The sequence below is a fragment of the Vombatus ursinus genome, unplaced genomic scaffold (assembly GCF_900497805.2).
Source record: "Vombatus ursinus unplaced genomic scaffold, bare-nosed wombat genome assembly UNPS02007612.1, whole genome shotgun sequence".
NCBI classification, from domain to species: Eukaryota; Metazoa; Chordata; class Mammalia; order Diprotodontia; family Vombatidae; genus Vombatus; species Vombatus ursinus.
Genome location: NW_020947390.1, coordinates 10,187,016 through 10,204,383, shown reverse-complemented (window position 1 = coordinate 10,204,383; position 17,368 = coordinate 10,187,016). Strand labels below are relative to the sequence as shown.

Sequence of the window (17,368 nt, the reverse complement as noted above, 5' to 3'; positions counted from 1 at the left end):
ACAGTATTATACCAACAATTATCAACAGTTATAAAAACAGTATTTCTCCAAATATTCAATCTCATTTAACTTGAAATATTGAGTGACCTGGAGATAGGATAATAGTAACTGGTGCACACCAGTGTGTGCCATTAAGTTAAAAAAAAATGCTTACCTCAGGAAGTGCTTCATTGTGGCGTTAATGACTTCCCAGATGCTATACTGAATCTTCTTCAAATAATCACTTGCCAGTTGCTTTGGGCAGAAGTTTATTTAAGCTGTAAAAATAAATGAGATAAGTGTACCAAAAAGGGAAAAACCCAGCTGAAGGAGCTCTCAACACACACACACACACACACTCACACACAAATAAATATAATCTATTAATCATGAAATAAAAATGCAAATGCAACTCAATGTACTTTCATCTATCCAAAAATATTAAGGTTTCTGTTTTGTTTTGTTTTTTACTCTAAGTGACTTTGTAGTGCATGTTCATGGAATGACTGCTATCCTCTACGGACTTTAATATTACTATATTTGGAGTGTCTTCACTACAACCTGAGGAGCAAGAAAGGCAAGACAAAACATCATAGGAGAAAGCAATTGAAACCTAGTATTCAGTTCCTTTGTGAAAAGGGTTGGACAAAATAATCTCTAAGGTTTCCTAATTCTAAAATTCAATGTTTCTATATATGAAACAATGTATCTGAGCCACTGGATTAGGAGTGAGAAGATTTGGGTTCAAGTCACTGATTTGGTGCTTACTAGCTCGCTGTGGGCCCTAGACCAGGAGTGGGGAACCTGTGGCCTCGAGGCCATATGTGGCTCTCTAGGTCCTCAAATGAAGCCCTTTGATTGAATCCAAACTTCACAGAACAAATCCCCTTAATAAAAGGATTTGTTCTGTAAAACTTGAACTTAATCCAAAGGTCACACCCAAGGACCTAGAAGACCATATGTGGCCTCAAGGCTACAGGTTCCCCACCCCTGCTCTAGACAAATCACTTAATCTTTCTGAGCCTCAGTAGTCCCACCTACAACATGGGAATGTACTTTTATAACCACAAAGCACTATATAAGTGTGAGCTATTGTTATTACCTGGCCATAAGCATTCAGGTAACCTCAACCTTCCAAATTAGATGAAAAGCAATCTGGAAGCAAGCAATAAAGCATCTAAAACCAGTGAAAGTAACTCTTATAAAGCTTAGCAATTTAGTCAACATGGGAGGTACTAGTCCCACCCTATCAAGCATATCTTCTCAAAAAGATATCTGGCTTAATTTTACACATGATGTTTTCTTACTGGTGAGGGGGAAGCCTTAAGCTCAACCATCAATTACCATCAATTACCATCAAAGATGGAAGAGGTGAACAGCTGAGATGTAAAAAGGTTAGTGGTCCTGAGGAGATGGACAGAAAAGTATCCGTTGACAAAAGTCCCCATGAAATGATATGGCAATTGAATGTAGAAGTGCTTATGCAAGATGAGATAGAGGGTTCAGTAAAGAAATCTGGGGCCATTTAGAATAGGGACAGAAAGTGTCTACATCTGAAGGAAAATTCCTATGGGGGAAATGACAAAATCAACTATTTCAGTGATTTCAAGGAATTTCAGCAGACCAATTTTATGCTCTATATACTTCACTAGTCTTTGAGTGATCACTATATAGTACAATAACTGATATTTACAATAATTCTGAGCCATTAAAGGATAAATGGCATCCAATATTCTCCACTTATTAGGACAGGGAAGCATGTAATATATTTTATTTTTTTCTCTTGGAATGATTAAAATAAACTTTTAAAATACAGCGGGTTAATTCACAATTATCTGGAAATAAAATCACAGGTCCAGTCCCTACCCCTAATCCTATTCTGGAAATTATCTTGGCAGTTTTTTTTTTTTTTTTAAGACCTGAAAGGGACTTTACAAATCATCCTTCTTTCAATGTTCTCTTCTTATAGATGAGGAAACAGAGCCTCAAGGAAGTTAAATGACTTATCCAAAGTCACAAAGCTAGTTAGTACTTGGCACATAGTAGGCACTTAATGAAATTGCTGCATCGTTTGAATGAATTACCTCCAGAATCCTGACTATAATGCTGGTTTCCTGATTTTCAGCCCTAGTACTCCTACTACAACATAGATCCCTGCAGAATAGTGAATCTCCCTGTTATGCTAGACCAGTCCTGTCAAACAAATAGAAAAAGGGCATACACAAGTATCTCTGCAGGTCTCATATTGATTTAGAAAACCACATGCTAATATTATCTATGCTTTATTTTATTTTTATTTATTTTGTTTAAGATTCCCCAATTATATTTTAATCTGGTTTCAGGCTGCATTCAGGAGAGCTGTAGGCTGCAGGAGTCTGCATGTTTGCCATCTCTGTGCTAGACAAATAAAACCCCTTTACATTTCTTTAGTAATCATAGGATTCAAAGGCTTTAGAGCTTGAGGGACCCTTAGAGTATAACCCCCTCATTTTACAGGAGACAGATTTACATTGGTAGAAGCAAGCACTAGAACTGAGATTTAAACCAGCTCTCCTAACTTCCAATCCAGAATTCTTTCTATGTTTACCATGATAGGTATTCTCTGGCAAACAAATTATGTCAATCGATAACCAATAAAAATATTTATTGAATATCTCGATTTATAGCACTGTCTAGGGAGTATATCATATTTTAAATGCACTAGGAATACTCATCATTTTAAAGGAATATTTAGTGAATTCTTTAATAAAGAATGCTTTTACAAAATGAAGAATCTTCAAGATCCATTTAAGATGAGTGTTTCCATTCCCCCAAAACCCCCATTTCAAGCCAATTCAGTTTATTAAGTGCATACTATATGCCAGTTACTATTCCCCTAAGGATACAAAAGCAAAAATAGAACACTTCTTGTCTTCAAGGAATTCATGTTCTACTGAGTGAGTGGGTGGGTGAGGAACACAACAGATAACATACAAAATATACCATTTGCAAAGTAAATAAAATGTAACTGGATACAAGGAGGAATACTAACAACTGGGGGATCTGGAAAGTTGTGCAGGAGTTAGCACTTAGGTGGAGGCTTGAATGGAGCAAAGTGGTCTAAGAAATAGATGATTGGAAAGAAAGCATTCTAGGTATGGGAACAACCTATGTAAAGGCATGTAGGGAGGAGATGGAATGCATACAGGAGAATTAAAATGTGATTGAGGAATCTTACACAAAGACCACTTTGGCTGCAAGAGAGATTGTATGAAGGAGAATAACTTGAACCCTGTCTTCAAAGATAGGCTGGATTGAGAATGTGAAGGGCTTTACAGGACTAATGCTAGAGTTAAATCACGCATGGAAATTTTCCCAAACCTCATCTGTAATTTATAGTCTTCAAGGGTGGCCTTGAGCACTGAGAATTTAAACGCCATGTCTATCTTCACGCAGCTCACATTTGTTAGAGAAAAAGGCTTGAACCAAAGTCTTCCTTATGTTAAGGCCAAACCATTTTTCATTACGCCAGGCTCTCTCTCAGAATATCCCAAGTGGATAATAGGTATTTGCTGTTTCTTGACAATTTCTGTAAACTATAGGACCTTTTAACAAATGCCAGGATATCTTTGTTGGCCTTTCTGACCCAAGTTTAATAGAATATGAACTTTGGAGGTGTTTTTTCCAATGATCCTGGATTTTCTGAGTCAAGTACAATCTCTCACTGGATTCTGTTATGATTGACAGCAACATTATGTGATGTCTAGATACTCCCAGGAATACAATCTGAGATCACATAATAGATGATTTGATTGTCCTGTGAGGAGATCAAACCCATGACCTTGGCATCATTAGCACAATGTTCAGAACAAAAGGGTCAGCAGTCTCAGACATCGCTATGTATTTAAGGGTCACTTGCAGCATGCAGGTCCTATGAACTTGGTGACCTTTTGTGACTTGTAACACTGGACTCTATAAAATACTGATTTCTTTCTTGATAAGTACTTCACAAAGATGCTAGGAGCCTGTGAAAAAGTGCTTTGAGCTCAGATAAAAAGCAGTAAAGCTTAACCATACTAAAAAGGCACAGAGAACAACAGGATTATTTTTATAAGAGTGATAACAGTGTCAAGAATTAGAAAGACTGACAAAATAAAAGGTTAAGACCTAGTAGGGATGCTGAAATCCTGGGGCTGCATTTTGAGGGGATGGGGAACAAATACTATTTGAAACCAGTGACAAGACCATATCTCAAACTTCTCATTAAAACATTTAACTAAATTACCTATACTCTCCCATTTCTAGATCATCTCTTCCATCCATATATTCCTGACAATTTCTTCTGTTAAAAAAATCACCACAAAATGCCATATGAACTATATTTTCCCTTTCTATTACTTAGTTCTAAGAAACACTGGTAATTTCTGAGGCAATGCACATTTTTTTCAAATAAAAAATTATAAGGATTTTTTAAAATTAAAGGAACATGATTATATAATAAGTATCTCCATTACCTATAGTAATATCTAGTAGCATTATCCTGAACTTGCTAAAACACTTTTGTATAGGCTGGTACTAATATAACAGTATAGTAGATAATCCCAGAGGTCAACTGAATAATTCCTTGGTATCCTATAGGGTTATCTGCCCTGTTTGTGTTTTTCTAGTTGATGGGGTTTGGGAAGAACATCACAGGCGGTTGACTCTGGAAACTGTGACCTGGCAACATGGGAATCTGTTCTCGTGGCATAATAGAGGTCATAATCCTCCAATCCTTGGTAATATATGACATTGTAATTCAATGTCTTGAGAGAGTTAATGAATGTTCCTCCTGGTTACTTTACACACCAGAGAATGAATGCTAGATCAGGAAGAATAAAAGCCTTTCTAGTTTGAATCCCTAAATTAAAAATGCTTTTTTCCCCATTTATTGCTCCTTATTCAGAATGCCTGACAGATGAGAGAAATCGTGATCACAGAGAGTTAGCATGGTTTCATCAAGAACAGGTCATGTCATTGCTCTTTTTTTTTAAATAGGATTAATAGATGGATAAATCAGGAGAATGATATACTATATATGTAGATACAGTTTAGAATACTAGAGATTCAAAAGTCAGAAAATCCTGGGTTCAAATTTTGACCTCAGACTCTTATCTAGCTGTGTGACCCCAGGAAAGTCATTTAACCTCTCTCATCTGTAAAATGAGGATAACATTAGCACCTACCTCCCAGGGTTGTTATGAGGATAAAATGAGAGAATCTTTGTAACATACTTTGCAAAACTTACAGCACTATATAAATGCTAGTTATTATTATTATTATCTAGATTTTGACAAACTATCTCATTCCATTTCTTCGTATTTATTATCTCTTGTATTGAACTACTTTTCATTTGTAGTTATATAGCTAGGTGGCACAGTGGGTGGAGCACTGGACCTGGAATCAGGAAGACCTGAATTTAAATCTGGTCTCGGATGTTTTCTAGCTGTGTGTTCCTGGGCAAGTCACTTAACCCTGTTTGCCTCAGTTTCCTCATCTATAAAATGAGCTGGAGAAGGCCATTGAAAACCACTCCAGTATCCTTGCCTGGAAGGCCCCAAATTGGGTCATGGAGAGTCAGACACAACAGAAATGACTGAACAATTGGGTGGCAGCTAGGTGGCGCGGTGGATAGAGCACCGGCCGGAAGTCAGGAGGACCTGAGTTCAAATTCAGCCTCAGACCAAACACTTGACACTTGCTAGCTGTGTGACCCTGGGCAAGTCACTTAAACCCAATTGTCAAAAAAAAAAATGACCAAACAACAACAAATACTTATTTTATTTGTATTTATACTTTTATATGACCTTGTTGTCTCCTCCTTTAAAATGTAAGCTCCTTCTGAGAAGGAATTGTTTTATTTATTGCATTTGTATTCCAGCTGCCTAGCACAATGCCTGACACATAATAGGTGCTTAATTAATGTTTGTTGATGTGATTCTTATGGAAAAGCTGGATTGATATGGTCTAGGAATCAGGGGACCTAAACATACTGGCCCACCAGCCCACATATGGCTCTCGACATTCCCAAGTGCAACCCAAACCAGATGAAAATGTAGTTTTTATCTTATTTTAATGCATGGATTTATTAATATAAAAAGAAACATATAAACGTGTGGTTTTCCAAATTAACATGTTGCCTGCAAAGCTCCTTACATATGATTTGTGGATTCCATTTCTATTTCAGTTTAACATTATTGGACTAGAGAGTGCCATTAGGTAGATATGAAACTGGATAAGTAGTTGGGTCCAAAGAGGAGTCAGTAATGATTCAATGGCAACCTAGGAGGACATCTCCAGGAGACTGTCCCAGGGACCTGTGCTCAGCCCTGTGAAGCTGAACTTTTTTTTTTTTTTATTAATGCCTTGGGAAAAGACCCAGACAGTATATTTATGAAATTGGCAGGTGACACAAATTTAGGAAGTTGCTAAAAAAGATAATTTAAGGTTTGATGTGCAGGAAAATTTCTTAACAGTTACAGCACCCTATCAGTTAAATGGGCTTCCTTGGGTGCTAATGGGTTCCCCTGCTTTGGAGGGGAACTTTGTCTGTAATCAAGAACTGGATAATAACTTGTCAGGTATGTCATAGACATTATTCATGCTGAGGTACAGGCTTGGTTCCTCCCCATACTGAGATTCAGAGATTCTGTATGATTCTCTGATTGATTTGTGCTCTTTTTTTGACATGGCACAATCGAATCATGGCTGTACATCTGCACATAAAAATAAAAACTGGTTACAAACTAAATATCCCCAGTGAATAATTCTCATTTGAACTCTCATTTGTTTGATGTTACTATACTCCAACCTTTCAAACAAGTAATATATAGTATATATTGATTTTTAAACTCATGTTAATATATTTTAATTCAAAAATTAATTTTGTTTTTTAACTTGAGATATGCCCTCCTGCTCTAGAGATAGACTCACACTTAGATATCAGAAAACCAGGACTGGGAACTACTAAAATAAATGTTTGAATTGGCAGACAAGCAATTGGAATAATCCTGGAAGAACTTGTAAAACATATATTCCACAAAAATTAAAGCAGCAGAGATCACCGGAAGCAAACCTTAAATGTGGAACTGTACATATACATTTATTTTATACCTGGGAATTTGTGGCAGGACTCAAAGATCAAGAGCTGTTATGGCAATGGAAAAAAACCTCTTCCTTTCACAAAAATAAATAGGCTAACATTTGGTGCACAGCATCTTGGGAAGTTCCGAGGCACAATGAAATCAAAGGCTATGAGCTTTATGTTTCCTTTACTGTGGTCATGGTGAGCACATTTTCACAATGATGTGAATCCTTACAGGCATAACATTGAAGCAACATGGTTGCCGCAGTAATAAATTTTAGAAAAGAAGTCTCCTAAAATGCAAATTTGAAGCTGCTCATAGAAAGTGAGTATAATAATAGTACCTACTCACAGAGCTATTGTGAGGATTAAATGAGATACCCTATGTAAAATGCTTAGCAAACCACAAAGTGCTATATTAATGCCAGCTATTATTATTATTATTATTAATCTACCCTATAGAAAGCACGGTGCTAGGTAGTGTTCACTTTGCTGACACTGACTAAAAAGACAAATGAAAAACCTTTCCCTACTTGAGGCATAAAATATTAACCCTCAATCTATATTTGTAATTTATAGTTTCAGAGCCAATGGGAATTTAGTTTGGTGCCAAACTGTAGACCTCAAGGCTGGGCTGGAAACATATTTATGATCTGTAGCAAAAGTATATTGGTTTTTCTGGCCAGGGAAGCTGTCCATATCAGGTATAACTAGGTTCAAATATGTGGTCTTTGGTTTATGAGACACAGGCTTAGTATTCTGTTACTATACCATGTGATGACTTTCTAATAATATTATTAGATCATATATATTTATATTACAGCATTATTAGCATTCTAATATACAATATTTCTCTTTTAGGATCTGGTGAAATTGAAATATATATATATTCATATATGTATATATATATATATATTTCTATGATGTAGAAATCTAAAAGAGCACTAAGTATCACTTTTTTTTCTATAGTGCTATCACTTTATAGCAGAGTAGAAAAAATACAAATTATTTTAGAAAATAATGGCTTCAGAAGCCCCTCAAATAGCTGAAATGTCATATGGAAGCAGGATTAGATTTATTCCAGTTGGCCCCAAAGGACATAACTACAGAACAGTGGAAATTTACAGGGATTTACAAGGTGCTAGCTGCCAACAGTTTCATCAAAAAAGTATGCCACTCTAGTCAGTCCATAAACAGTTATTAAGCACCTACTATGTTCCAGGCATTAGGCTAAGTGCTAGAATACCAAAAGAGGCAAAAGATAGTCCCTGCCGTCAAGGAGCTCACAATCTAATGGGAGAGAAGAAAACAAGCAAACAAATATGTATAAACAAGCTATATATAGGACAAAAAGGAAATAGATAAGAGAAGGAAGGACTAGAATTAAGAGGGGTTGGGAAAGGCTTTCTGTAAAAGAGGGTACCTAAAGTCAGGGAAGCTGAGGAGGGAGAGCATTCCAGGCATGAGGTAGCCAAAGAAAAGGTCCAGAGCGGGGAGATGCATTGTCTTGTTCTTAGAACAGTAAAGAGTGTGTCACTGGATGGAAGAGTATGCGTTAGGGAATAAGGTATAAAGAGGCTAGAAAAGTAGAGGGGTGAGGTTGCAAGGAGCTTGAAGGCCAAACAGAGGATTTTGCACTTAATACTGGAGACCATAGGGAAGGAGTCACTGGAGTGGACTGACTGAGCAGAAGAGGTGATAGGGTTAGACCTGTGCTTGAGGAAAATCCCTTGGGTGGTTGAATGGAGGATGTCTCCAAGCAAAAGACATGTTACTACTATAAGAACCCCAGTCCCCAACCCACCATACAGATTTCTTTTTATTTTTTATTTTTTTATTTCCATTTATTTATTTATTTATTTTAGGCAATTGGGGTTAAGTGACTTGCCCAGGGTCACACAGCTAGTAAGTGTCAAGTGTTTGGTCTGAGGCTGGATTTGAACTCAAGTCCTCCTGAGTTCATGCTCTATCCACTGCGCCCCCTAGCGGCCCCTCTTTTAATTAAGCTTCTATGTCCGGCTACAGGAAGCAGAACTAAAGAAGGAGTAAGTAAGTCTGCTCAAATAGAGCAGATCTGGACAGGAATGAAATGGAGCATTGACTGCAAAACTCAGGCCAGCAAAGTATCCATTTCAAAAAGGCAGATCCCATTCATTCAACTGTTCGGAATGAAGAGGAGAACTCGGGTGGTGTCTTACTGGGCATTATGTATGCTTCGTACTTCATAACACCCATCAGGGATCTGTTGTTCAGTTGTTCTCAGTCAGTCTGACTCTTTGTGACCCCATTTGGGGTTTTCTTGGCAAAGATACTGGAGTGGTTTGCTGTTTCCTTCCCCAGCTCGCTTTACAAGTGAGGAACTGAGGCAAACAGGGTGAAGTGACTTGACCTGGGTCAAGCTAGTAAGTTTCTGAGGCCGGATCTTCCTGACTCCAGGCCCAGTACTCTATCCATTGCCTAGCTGCGCACCAGTTGTCTACACTGATGTAATGCCTTTCCAGAAGGGGAAACTGAGGTAGATGAAGAATTCACAGTTAAGAACAAGTGAGGCAGCATGACCTAATCGAAAAGACTAGGTTTGGAGTCAGGATACTTTGGTTCCAACCTCTTGCCAGATATTTAGTAACTCTGTGACTTAAGGGTGTCACAAGTTCTTAGACCCTTAGTTTAGACATCTGAAAATGTCTGGTCCACTTCCTGTCATATATAAAACAGTGATGTTAATGATTTCTCTACCTACCTTCAAGTGCTATATAAATACGAAGAATTATTATATGAGAAACCAAGGATCTATGCTCCCCAGACTTCACAAAGCTTACCAGTATTTGTACCATAATAATAACAACAATAACAATAGCATTTATATAGCACTTTAAGGTTCGTAAAGTGCTTTGCAAATATCTCATTTTCTTTCTATAACAACCCTGAGAGAGAGGTGTTACTATTACCCCCATTTTACACATGAGGAAACAGAGAAAAATAAAAGTTAACTCTTGCTCAAGGTATGTTTAAGGCAGGATTTGAATTTAGATCTTCCTGAATCCAGGGCCAGTCCTGTATCCTCAGTGACACCTAGCTTCTTGTCAAACTATCACATGTAAAAGTCCTGGATTTGTCTCAGTGTATTCATCTACATGCAAACAGTGAAAGCAAGCAATATTTGTAAAATCTTAGAATAACGAATACACTTTTTAATCACCTATGCAAATTCTGCACCTGTTATCTAACCCACTTTATATCATACACATTCGTTCATAAAGAAGTCCCCAGGGCTAAATTCTGAGACTCTCTCTTCCTCCTCCAGGGTTTAGCCTGAAGAAAGACATTGTGCTGACATTGACTGAAAGGACAAATAAAAAGCTTCTCCCCACTCTAGACATAAAATACTAGCCTAGGATCCTCTTTAAAATGGATAGCATTGGCAGCCTAGGGAATTTAGGTTGGTGCCAGCAGCAGAGTTCAGGAAATGAGTTGGAAACTTAGTTCTGTTCTACAGTAAAAGCACATCGGCTTTCTGGGTTTTCTGGAGGCTTTCCCCCTCCATCTTGTATCTTACTCTCATGGGAGAAAGAAGAGAGGAGTAAATTATCTCTCAGAAGCGAAGCGAAAAATAGCTCACCTGGCAAGAAAAGAATTAAGGAAAGATTGTCTTTATTGGCACTAAAACAGATTGCTTGTGTGTTTGAAGTGAATCCATAGTTATAGTTTAGTGTTTTGAACTTAAGGGATTTTTTTTTACATAAAAATTGCAATAGCCTGTTTCTTTATAGGCAGAAGTTAAAACAATCAAATTTTTTTTGACAAGGCATCATGATGTTTATGTCTATGATCTCTATCATAAAAACATCTGACATCAAAAGTCTAAAGAAATTGTCATAATGTCCAGGAACTAAAAGTGAGTATGACAAAGTAATATTGCTCCTAAAATAGATGTTGATCCTGACAGCCTATCAATGTTTAGGGAGAATATGGCTGGTTTTGATAATAAAGAGTTTCAGTCCATTAAGATTTAGACAGTGTGGGTGTAGTGGGTAGACATTAGGATAATGGATTTGGCATCAAGAAGACTTACATTCAAACCTTGCCTCTGACATTTACCACCTGTGTGACCAAAGGTATATCATTTCACCTGAGCCTCAGTTTACTCATTTGTAAAATGGGGATAATAACACCTATAAGTGCCTACCTCATAGGGTTGCTATGAAGCTCAAATGGAATAACATATATAAAGTATTTTACAAATTCCAAAGCAGTATATAAATGTCATTATTTTTATTAGGCCTATGCTACAGAGAATAGTGGAAAGCAAGAACAAAAAAGCTCACATTAGGGCAAGCGCTTGCATACAGTTAGTTCTCGATAAATATTTGTTGAGAGAGTACCATTTTAACCCAGTAAGTCTAAAACCTGACTGGTTTCATATTCCTTAGTGGATGGGCTATATGATTGTAGGACCTCCCCGGGAGGTAAGGGGTGAAGGTATGTGGAGGCCACGGCAAATTACCAGGTAGGTCCTCAACATTTGCATATGGGTGAAATCAGGATAGAACAAACACATAATGCATTTATTCATGCCCTGTGAGACTGAGGTCTTTCTTGGCTCTTAGGGAGCCACCTCATTTTCACCCACTGGCTGCCTGCCCGAGCACTTCCAGGTGCCTGGTTTCTCATTCACTGTGAAGAGGCCCTAAAATGTGAGGCTTGGGAAAATGTGTTATCTGGCTATAACAGTAGAGATTCCAGGGAATATGAAAGGAAGATGTGGAAGGAAGCTAGAAAAAAAAATTCCATTTCCTCTTTTGATATCTTAAAGTGAGACGGTTATCCTTTGCTTTGGGACACAAAGCATTCCTTGCTTCAAGGTCAAAAAGTAGAATAAAAACAATAACAGCTGATATTGACCAAAGGTTTTTAAGTTTGTGAACTCATTCAAACCTCCCAACAATTTTGCTAGCTAGGTATTATTATCCTCGTTTTACAGATAAGGAAACTGAGATTTAGAGAGTTTAAATGACATGCTTTGGACCACACAATAGATGCCAGAGATGGTATTTGAACTCAGGTCTTTCTGACTCCAAGTCCGGCACTTTGTGTACCATGATAGTCAGCCAATCAACAAGTATTTATTAAGTGACTACTACATGCCAGGCATTGTGCTATGTACTAAGGGTACATAGAAAAATTAAAATGTGATACCTGCCTTTGAGGAAGTCACACCCTAAAGGGGGCTATGACGTGCAAATAACTATGTACCTACAAGACACATCATTGGAGCTAAGATCAGAGCGAAGGCACTAGCAAATATAGGATTTAAATTGAGTCTTGAAGGAATCCAGGAGGCTGAGGTGCGGAGGAAAGCCACAAAACCATGATATTCTTAATAAACACAATAAGCAGAAAATGCAAATAATAAGTAACTCATTTCCCTATTGTATGAGTGAATGAAAAACTTTAGAATATTTTAAAAGAAAATTTTCACCCTTTTGAGAAAGGTAGAAATTGCCTCGATCACACAGAAATGGCTGCTGGTCCCTGGACAACCGGAGTAGGATAAGATTACTCCCCAAGATTCATCATTGTGTTCTGCTCCAATAGATAAAAGTTATCTCATTTAGGTCTGGCTCAGGTTACAAGGCTCTCATTTCTAGTGACCTTTGGGTTCTAGGTTATACTGCTTCTAACATTTCTTAAACTAGCATATTAAAATGAAGCTACAGTATGAAATAGTGGAAAAGCAATACATTTGGAGTCAGAGGACTGGGCTTCAAAACCCAACTCTGACACTAACAAACCTTGGACAAAACTTCATCTTTCTGAGCCTGTCTCTTCATCTATAAAATAAGGGAGCTGGACTTCACGATCTACACGTGAGGCGTAGAGGGGCAGGGAGGAGTTTATATCTGTATCAGTATACCTGTGTACTCAGTACCCTTATCAATGAAATTATGAATATATGGAGTCTTGAAGAATTGGTGAATTATTCAAGATTTCACTGCAACCTCCCTTGAACCTATACTGACCCCCACTTTTAAAATCAAAGAATCTTAAGCTTAAAGAGAGAAGGGAGCTTTGATTTTGTCTAGACCAATCCCTTCATTTTACAAGTGAGGAAACGGGGATCTAGACAAGTTAAATGACTTGCCCAAAGTCACACAGGTAGTAAGTGGCAGACCCCATATTTGAACCCACTTCTTTTGACTCTGAATCCAGTGTTCTTTATACTGCACCATAATGCAGACAAGGAAGGAAATTTCAAGAGGTGACATTCACAATATATATGTATAAACAGCAATCATAAATGACATGATTAGCAAAAGCGGTGGTTTTTTTTAGATAACTCTGTCTTATCCCACTCATCTAATTAGTGTATTCCCTTCAACTGCTAGCCTAAAATAATCTATTCCTTTTTCAACACATACAGCCTATATTAAACAGAAAATATAAACTTTGTGGATCCCGAACTCTCAGCTAATTTGAAGAGCACTGATGATTGAGAAGTCCTGAGGATCCATGAGTGAGCATGTCTTTCCTGGCTCTGATGAGCAGCCTGATCCACTTATCCATGATAACTCCTCTCTATGTACCCTCCAGGAGGATAGTTCTCTAGAACCACATCTCTATTGCTTTGTAATATCAAAAATACTTTGCATATACATTATATTAACAGATAATTTCCAGCAACTGTAAGATGGAAATGGCTTCCTTATACCCTTTAGAATGATGTTATTTCTGGTTGGTTTTTTTTTTTATGGAATTACTTCTAAAATATACCAGATATACTTTCTTGATTCTTAAGTATAGATAATACATGGAACATAAGTCTGACTCTGATTCCTCTTCATAGCATTATTCTGGTTCTGAGTTCTCAAAGGTTATTGGAGCGCATGCCATGACAACCCATGAAGCAAAGAAAGGCACACAACCCCCAGTATAATTTAGTGTTCTTGATAAACATCTCTAAACATATCACCATGAATATATTTGCAGCTTAATTGCCAACTTTTCTTACAGAGGATGAGAAAACAGTCAAATTATATGAAGAACTTGATAAAAATCCTACAGACAAAATAAACACATACTTTGGTACTTGTGATTTCAATGCACAGGTGAGCATAAGAAAGAGAAAATATTTTGGAAAATATAGTTCAGAAGTAAGAAATGAGGGAGGCCAAAACACTGTATTTTAAATAGAAACACTGTATTTTAAATAGAAACCTAATAACTATACATGATGAATACTTTCTTCAAGAAACAAATTGGGAGTTACTGGACAAGATGAGGACCAAATAAAAAATGAAACAAATTACATTTTGACAGAGAGAAAATTATTCATTACTGATATAGGTCGTTCTTGAGTCATTTCAGTCATGTCCTACTATCAGCGACCTCATTTAGGGTTTTCTTGGCAACGATACTGGATTGGTTTGCCATTTCTTTCTCCAGATGGGGAATTGAGGCAAACAGGGTTAAGTGACTTGCCCAGGGTCATGCAGCTAGTAAGTTTCTGAGGCCAGATTTGAACTCAAGAAGATTAGTCTTCCTGACTTCAGGCCAGGAACTCTATCCACTTTGTGTTGCCTAGCTACTCCTACTTATATGGGGGATATGCTTAAATCAGTTATCTGTGTAGTCAGACCACCAACATATTAAAAGCAAAGATTGCAAAACTAGAAATATTAAGATGAGAAAAAAAGACAAAGCGAACAATGACAAATCCAACCTAAATATTCAAACAAACTGAGAATTAAAAAAAAGGGAAATGGATGGAGGAACAAATATAGACATAAATTATAATCATTTCTTAAAGAAGTTTAACTAACGTAGAACAATTGCCATAACAAGACCAGAAGAGCCTGTAAACTACCTCATCCAGTCACTCAACAAATATTATTAAGTCCTTAATCTGTGCCAAGCACTGTGCTAAGCACTGAAAGTTACAAAAAAGATGGGAGGGAGTGTGCAAAAACATAATCCCTGACCTCAAGGAATTTACAAACAAAGAAATACAACCTCTTTATCAAAAATAAACACAAATATGTAATATAAATTCATTTGCAAAAAAAAAAAGAATATATTGCCTCAAAGAACAGTGAGAAGCACTAAAGATGAAGACAAATTAAATGAAAGCTTGGTAAGATACTCAAGTATGCCAAATCACCCTGAGGGCATTTAAGAATGAAACTGAAAAGATAGTTCCCTCTGATTCTATCCTTTATGATACTTCTGCACAATTCTTATTAGTAATGTGCTACAGTATATTTATGTCTACTGTGAGCTTTCTCCATTGTAATTTCGCTGACACATAATTTTAATTCTTTAGGTGCTATGATATTGGATCACTTGCAACCAGTCATAGAGCATTACCAAAAAGATATGAATATATAAAAAAAGATGGGCCTTTCTCTCAGGTAGAAGTGTGAGGTCATAAAAAGTACTGCACTATATTTCCCTAAGGAAATACTGCCTGCTTTCCCTATTTCTTCAAAAAGCATATGAGCTTTATTAACCTGAGTTAGCCTATTTAAGTTAACCTTAGAGATATTGCTATGTTAAATTTTGCTTTTGCAAAATATTGTCTGCACTTCTTCTCTTATTGAATTTAGAGGTCAATTCACTTTCCATCCAGGGTAGATGTTTGAGCTACTTGTACTGATGAGCTCTATAGATTGTCCATAGAAATGCATATCATAATTTCAACAATAGGTATTCTTTATCCACTTGGCTTTTGCTGTGTGGTTAGTTAGGTGGACGTCTCTTGAATGATTATGTATCTCATTTATGAAACTCTACAAAGTATTCTATATTGATTATAAATACATGAAGTAGTAAATTGAAGCATATAGTATCAGTGTTAAAATCTTGATCTTATATAAAATAAAAATGAATACTGAGTGAAATTGCTGGTGATGTTTTTCCAGTTATGAATAACGATTATAGATGATATGCATTTCTTTTCAAACTACTATGGTATTATAATTTCTTAAAATAGTTGTTTAAACTTTCTGTTTCAGAAAAAGTATCTGATATATTCTGCCAACTCAGATTTATTCTGGAACTAAAAAAGATTTGATTTTAAATTTTATTTTGAAAAATAAAATCTTAGAAAATTGGCTCCTAAATTCTGAAAAGAATTTCTGAATTATTCTTTTTCACCTGAAAATTAAAGGGTCTATATTTTAATTAGTTCTGGAGATTTAGTCATTCTAAAAATATTTATTATGTTAATTGGGTGATGAAATAAGACGAATTTTGGAGCAGAAAATAATATCATTGAAAATATTTATAAAAATCAAACAACCTCTGTGGGAAAAAAAGAAAATGGTGTTTCAACAGGGACAAAATGACAGCATCTTTTCATTATTTATGCAAAAGAATATTCTCTGTAAGGGTTATTCAATTCAAATAAATTTCTATATCAAACAGTCTAATTAACCAAACAACCACTCCAAAAATCAGTACTAATGGAAATTATTTTCAAATTATATTAAAGGTTATAATCAAATGACCTTGAAATTTCGGTACATAGGCCTATTGAAACTTTTTTTTTTTTAATAAAGGAATGAGTCCTTAAGCATCTACCTACTTCAGGATTAAAAGAACAAAAGGCAAACATGTACAAAATACCATGAAATTATATGATAAGGTTTTGTCTAAAAGACTCTGGGGCAGATAGATGTTATTCAAACTTAATACAATCCAATTAATGATGATGTTAGTCATATCACAAAGCAGCAGGGGTTACAGTTTATTGCATAGAAATAGATGTGCATATAAAATGGGTGTTTTAGGGGAAAATGTTTACCTTCCATCTTGTGAATGAAAAAAAAATGGATCTAAAAAATAAATGGCTCACTGAAGGTCATGCAGAAAATCTAGGCTTCATTAGCTTTCTGACTCCCAAATATGAGTTAGGAAGGAAAAAGGAACAGAGCATTGTTAATGTTATTTAATTCAATTCAACAAATATTTACCATTTACTTTAAATTTTCTTTGTATGACCTACTTTCCCTATTCCTTCAAAAGAATATGAACTTCATTAGACTGAGTTACTCTATTTAAGTTAACCTTAGAGATATTGCTATGCTAAATCTTGCTTTTGTAAAATCTAGGGCACAAATTTGTTTTAAAATAATTTTTTCAGTATCTTTTAATACAATTAACAAATTGAACAAAGTAGTAAGTCTTGGTTGTTTCTTTTTTTATTCATGCATAACTAAATTATTTTTATAAGTAAGTCATAAGGCATGAAAAGATTTCTCAAAAAAAGGCATGAAAAGATTTCTCAAA

The 17,368-nt window shown here is 36.2% G+C and overlaps 1 protein-coding gene across 3 annotated transcripts in view; it reads right to left on the bottom strand.

Annotated features, from left to right (window-relative positions):
• ELMOD1 (ELMO domain containing 1) overlaps window positions 1-17,368 on the bottom strand; it is a 76,067-nt gene that overhangs the window by 51,892 nt on the left and 6,807 nt on the right. For all 3 annotated transcript variants that reach the window (XM_027849571.1, XM_027849570.1, XM_027849568.1), the window contains exon 2: window positions 155-257. Coding sequence is in view for 1 of the 3 variants with exons in the window: in XM_027849568.1 (XP_027705369.1) it covers window positions 155-171 (17 nt within the window). In the remaining 2 variants the exon portion in view is untranslated. The remainder of the gene's footprint in view (window positions 1-154; window positions 258-17,368) is intronic.